Source organism: Gossypium raimondii, chromosome 11 (genome assembly GCF_025698545.1).
Source record: "Gossypium raimondii isolate GPD5lz chromosome 11, ASM2569854v1, whole genome shotgun sequence".
In the NCBI taxonomy this organism is placed as follows: domain Eukaryota; kingdom Viridiplantae; phylum Streptophyta; class Magnoliopsida; order Malvales; family Malvaceae; genus Gossypium; species Gossypium raimondii.
This window is the reverse complement of record NC_068575.1, coordinates 55,505,146-55,510,572: the sequence shown is the minus strand read 5'-3', so window position 1 is coordinate 55,510,572 and position 5,427 is coordinate 55,505,146. Positions and strand designations below refer to the sequence as shown.

At 36.3% G+C, this 5,427-nt stretch overlaps 1 protein-coding gene across 1 annotated transcript; it reads right to left on the bottom strand.

The window, feature by feature from the left end:
• Positions 1-1,030: 1,030 nt before the first annotated feature.
• On the bottom strand, positions 1,031-3,750 carry LOC105802741 (1-aminocyclopropane-1-carboxylate synthase). The gene is made up of 4 exons (XM_012634564.2): positions 3,488-3,750; positions 3,249-3,380; positions 2,968-3,128; positions 1,031-2,380 (listed from the first exon to the last, which is right to left on the bottom strand). The coding sequence occupies exons 1-4, from the start codon at positions 3,653-3,655 to the stop codon at positions 1,360-1,362; spliced, it is 1,482 nt and encodes a 493-aa protein (XP_012490018.1). The 5' UTR covers positions 3,656-3,750; the 3' UTR covers positions 1,031-1,359.
• Between the last annotated feature and the right edge of the window lie 1,677 nt (positions 3,751-5,427).

The window sequence follows — 5,427 nt, the reverse complement described above, 5'->3', positions numbered from 1 at the left end:
TAAGGTGTAGATTTGTTGACATAGCACAATCCTACATCTAAAAAATACAAGGTTGTGGAGAGTTTGTACTACAAAAAATTGGTTGTTTTTCCACCTTTGAATCATCCCAAAATTTGTCATTTTCTTCATAGGGAAAATTTTCCCTCTTCTTATTTTGTAATTTTTCACACATATTTTTTACAATGAAATATATTTGGTAGTGTCTGAGGATGTAGGCATAATTTGCCGAACCTCGTTAAATTTCTAGTGTTCTTTATTGTTTTTATTTATCTTTCAATATTTTGTAAGGTGTAATTGTAGTGATATATTGTGCTATTAAATTACATTGTATGGAGACTATGTCTAGGAGGTTGGGCTTTAAATGAGATTGTTTGTGATCCCTCCAATCTTTCCTGACAATTAAATCTAGTGTGATTTTTAGTACAATAATATTCTTTTTACCCTATTCGCACAATAAAATATTAGTGCTAAAATTAAAAATTTAAAATTAAGTGACCAAAATAAAAATACGGACATAATTAAATAAACATTTACCATAAATCTCATATATAATTATCACATACAAAATAAACAAGTTAATGATTGATTTCACCGATTTCTGCTAATCTTATATATATTCCTAATTAGTCTACATCAGCAAACCTAAAACAAGACAAGAAAGCTTAATTCTCTAATATTTCACTCAAACCGCATTAATGAAGATATTTTCGGAAATGTATTATTTCGTAGGTTAACAGTATACCTGTTTCAGTTCACCATGGAATACTTGGCTTTCTAGATATCAGTCGAAACCTGGTCAATTTAATAGAGTGCTTGGGACAAATCCAGCATATAATATATATCTCATTGGTAGTGCACATATCATGATCACAGCGTGTTCCGTACCATTGAGTTTTTGTCAGAAGTGTTCTATTTATATATTTTCACCACCAAAGCAAATTTAAGACATGGAGAACGTTATCTATAAAATTGAGCTTCCATCTAGTTTATAATATAAAAAACAATAATAAAACTGAATTTATAAAATAAATTAGAAGTTCAAGGCACTTATTTTATCATTATTATTGAAATAATCAAACAGGTACAAATTAAGACTAGCAGTACAGTACATAGTGATCTCCCACAAAAACAATAATTAATAGCATAGGCTTTAATGTGGGAAAAAATGAAGAGAAAGAAAGAATAGTATTCACTATGTTTCAAATGAACACGCTTCAACCAATCTGAGCCCTACCAATCTCCTAAAATTGAATTAGGATCACTAGTTAAAAGGTGAAGTAAAAAAAAAAACCATTACTAGGCATGCATGCCATGCCATGCCACGTTACGTAGGTTATGAATATTGGGTTTTTTTTCTTTTTAAGTCCTGGCTCGAACGAGGGGCGAGTGAGGAATTGGGGAGTGAGGGGAAATCATGTGCGGAGACATGAGACTCTCGTCGTATAACCTAGACGAAGAGAAGCTGAGGCGTAGATTTTGCTTTCGCCAACGCTGAGCCCGAGCTTGAGACTTGTCTGCTTCATGATTGTTTTCCTCCTTGCCTTGAAGAACGAATTCTCGGATTCTGTCAAGTGCTACTTCAACAGTTTTGTCGTCCATGTTTGCAAAGCAGACCCTGAACCAGCCAGGTTCCGAGCAGAGGAAAGAAGAGCCTGGGGAGACATTGAGTTTCACTTTATTGATAATCACACGCCACAGTTCTGTTTCGGCCTTGGTAGTTTGTTCTTTAAGGAGTGGTCGCATGTCCATCCAGAAAAACAAGCCGGCATTGCTTTTTATAGTGGAAATCCCGACTTCTTCCAGTCCCTTTGTGAAAACATGGTGTCTTTTGGCTAACCTCTTTGAACTCTCCCTTAAGAAGTTCCCCACAAATTCATCATCAGACAGCATCGAAGCCAGTAAAAATTGTGTCTGAGAGGAAACCAGCCCGAAACTCGACATCTTTCGGGCACAATTCGTAACATCATCGTTGAAGGAGTAAACAATGCCGACCCGGAAACCAGGGAACCCCATGTCCTTGGATAAGCTGTAAACAATGTGAATCAAATCACGGTTGCAGTCCATGTCCTGCATGACCTCGGCGACGCTAATGAATCTGGGAGAGCTGAAGACTGTGGCTGCATAGATTTCATCGGAAACGAGGTGGATTTTCTTGTCGGTGACGAAGCTCACTAAGCTTCTCAGCGTCTCTTTGTCGAGGACCGTGCCTAAAGGGTTCGAAGGGTTGGTTATGATGACGCCTTTGATATTGATATTCGATCTCTGAGCTTTTTCATAGGCTTCTTCCAGGGCAGCTCTTGTTATGCGAAAATTGTTTGAGCTTTTGCAGTGAACAGGAACTATTTCCACCCCAGTACGCCACCTTAGATCCCGGGCAAATCTGCATGGTTTAAAAATTTTTTTAAAAAAAATTAACGACTGAATTTAATGTTTAGGATATGGGAAAATGTCATAAATAGAAGAAGTATGAAGGAATATGTGAAGGTGAAACCAAGTCATAAGAGGAGAAGTACGTTTTAAACACTCTTAAATAAAGCAGAAAATGTGTAAAGAATAATGGAAATTGTCCAAACAGTTGGCTACCTGTAAGCTATATCATAAAGTTTTAGTTGAATTTGAGGAATTGGAGTCAACATAATGGTCTACTTTTTAGAATTTTCTGGAAGCCATAGGTCAAAGACAAAAGTCCAGATGTTTTAAGTTAATTAATTAATCTAATAATCATAGTTTATATATATGTAGGAAATGAGTTAATTAAGATGGTATTTTCTTATTCACGTGAGCTTGACCTAACTCATATTTAATAAAATTATTATCAAACCATTTTGAAAAGTTGGTGTTGACTAGAAACCAACTCTAAGAAATTGCCTCCTATCTCACAGCAAGTAAACAACTCAATTTGATATCAAAAACGCTGGGTGAACCCATATTGAATTTTGAAGGGTAAATTCTGAATATTCCACCTACCCTGCATAATAAGGTGAAGGCACAAGAAAAGCGTCGCCAGGGTCGGCCAAGCAAAACATGGCGGTCTCGTTTGCTCCGGTGGCTCCGCCGCTCATAACTATACGGTTCGGATCAAATGTGACCCTGTTTCCGCCTACTCTTCCCATAAACTTGGCTACAGCCTGAAGAAGAAGAAGAAGTAATAATTTATCAGAGGTGCCGCCATTAATCACTTTTTCTTTCATCGTTGCTTTAGAAAGTAATAAACGTTGCGAGAGTATTTTGTTCATATATATATATACCTCTCTGAACTCCCTGAGGCCGTGATAATCCTGATAAATGGCTATATCTTTGAACTTATCGAGTCCTTCAGCGGTGCAGATGGAAGCATCAGGGTTTTCCCGGATCCACTTTTCAATCAAATCAAAGCAAAGCTGAAAAAAAATATAAAAAAGAGTAAGATAATTGGGGTGAGAATCAGGGTGTGGAAGGCAAATAAAGGAAAGTGATGAAAGGATGGAAAAGGAAAAAGCAAACCAACCGGATTCTCGGCAAGCCCCATTTGGATGACACCATCAGGATTGTGAATAGGGTGAAAAGGGTTGCTGTCGTAGGCTTTCCACCCATCAAAATAAGGTGAATTCTCTCCATGTCGGTCGTTAGTGGCTATCCTAGACAGAAGCTGTCGATTCTTTCTCGTAAACTCCATTTGGGTATTAGTGGGGGCAGCCAAACAGTGTAAGGAATATTATTGTTATAGTGATGTAGGAAGTTTTGTGGTAGCAAACATTTGATAGATTTCTAGTATTATTTATAGGAGAGCGGAATACGACTGAAGGAGGCTATTGCCGAGGAATGTACAAACCAAGAATCGAAAAGTCTAATATTATTCTTTTGAATATAAGAAAAAAAATAAAGTCTATTATTCAAAGCCTTTGATTTGGACACAACAAAATTAAGCCAAAGTTCTTAATAGCTTGCGTCTCAAGATGTGATATCATGCACGTGCAAACCAAGTTTTTCTCTCAAAACTTTTTTCTTTTTATTACATAAATATTTATATGAATTTAATAATTATTTACATCTTTTATTTTATTTTAAAAATTCATTTTAATTATTTGAAACCATCACTTTTCTTCACTTTCTGCCTCCTCATGTGATCATAGATTACCCTCGTTTGAAATCCCAACTTTTGATGTTAATATTCTCCTTATTCTTAAGTATGATTGCTTTTGTATTTCAAAAAAGGTGGAGTTTAATATTTCTGCTTAATTACCCTCTATTGGAAATTTATTCTTTTGGGTTGATACTTAATACCCCACGGGTACAAAAGCAAATAGATAAAAGAGCAAATTTTCCGAAATGCGTGCTTCAAATTTTCAACTCATGAAATTTCCCAGAAACGCCATTAAGGAAATCCACCATCCACATGGCTCTTTTAACTTAAATCACATTATTATTGTATTATCCTTGAATTTAAAAGAAAAATTAGTATATGTTTTAATTTTAGGAGCCGAAAATGAACAATTTTTGGGATTAATATTTATTAAGGAATCTACCTAGGCAAGTTTACTAGTTCTTAATGCTTATTGTAGTTAAAAGTTAGTTAATTGAGTCTATTATCATTCATAATGAATCATATTGTCCCTTAAATTAGCTCTCGAGGTCCAAAATATGCATTAGAAATAAGTAGGGACTAAATCGGGTACTCAGAAAATTTTTCGCGAAATTTCAAAATTTTTCCTAGGTGCAGGAGACACACGCCCGTGTGGTCAGGCTGTGTGAGCCACACGGCCAAGTGACACGCCTGTGTCTCAGGTCATGTCGGCATTCAAAATAGAGCACACAGCCATGTCCCAGTCCGTGTCCTTACCTGTGTAACTCTTTGACTTAGGTCACATGGCCAAGTCACACGTCCGTGTGCTAGGCTGTGTGAACATGAAAATTTGCATTAAATAGGTGCAGGGGTTACACGGCCAAGCCACACGCCCGTGCGCCAGGCCGAGTGAATAATATTAAGCATTCTGTTTTGAATTTTAATGATGCAAAGGACACACGGCCAAACCACATGCCCATGTGTTAGGCCGTGTGTCACACACGGCTGAGACACACGCCCGTGTCTTTGCCTATGTGGATGAAATAAGGCTATTTCCTAGCCATATTTCTCACCCAAATACACCTTCCACCTACATAAACACTTAAACACATTCACAATCCAATACAAGACATTTAAATCAAGCCAAAACCAAGTTTTATACATAACATTTCATCATATATGACCAAGTATTTATCTTACCAATTTACCAATTACATATTTAGACATATGTATACTAAATATACTAATTAACCTATGCCTCAATATATCCATTGGTTAACCATCATTCAATGATACCAAAACACACATATCAACCATAAATAAGTTATATACTTTCTTATCAAGATATACCAATCATAAGTCATACCAATGGCTAGTTACAACCA

Coding starts and splice junctions, on each gene's coding strand:
- LOC105802741 (XM_012634564.2), bottom strand. CDS start 3,655: ATGGAGTTTACGAGAAAGAATCGACAGCTTCTGTCTAGGATAGCCACT. Junction 3,381..3,487: donor TGGGGCTTGCCGAGAATCCG/GTTGGTTTGCTT, acceptor ATTTTTTTTCAG/CTTTGCTTTGATTTGATTGA. Junction 3,129..3,248: donor GCCTCAGGGAGTTCAGAGAG/GTATATATATAT, acceptor CTTCTTCTTCAG/GCTGTAGCCAAGTTTATGGG.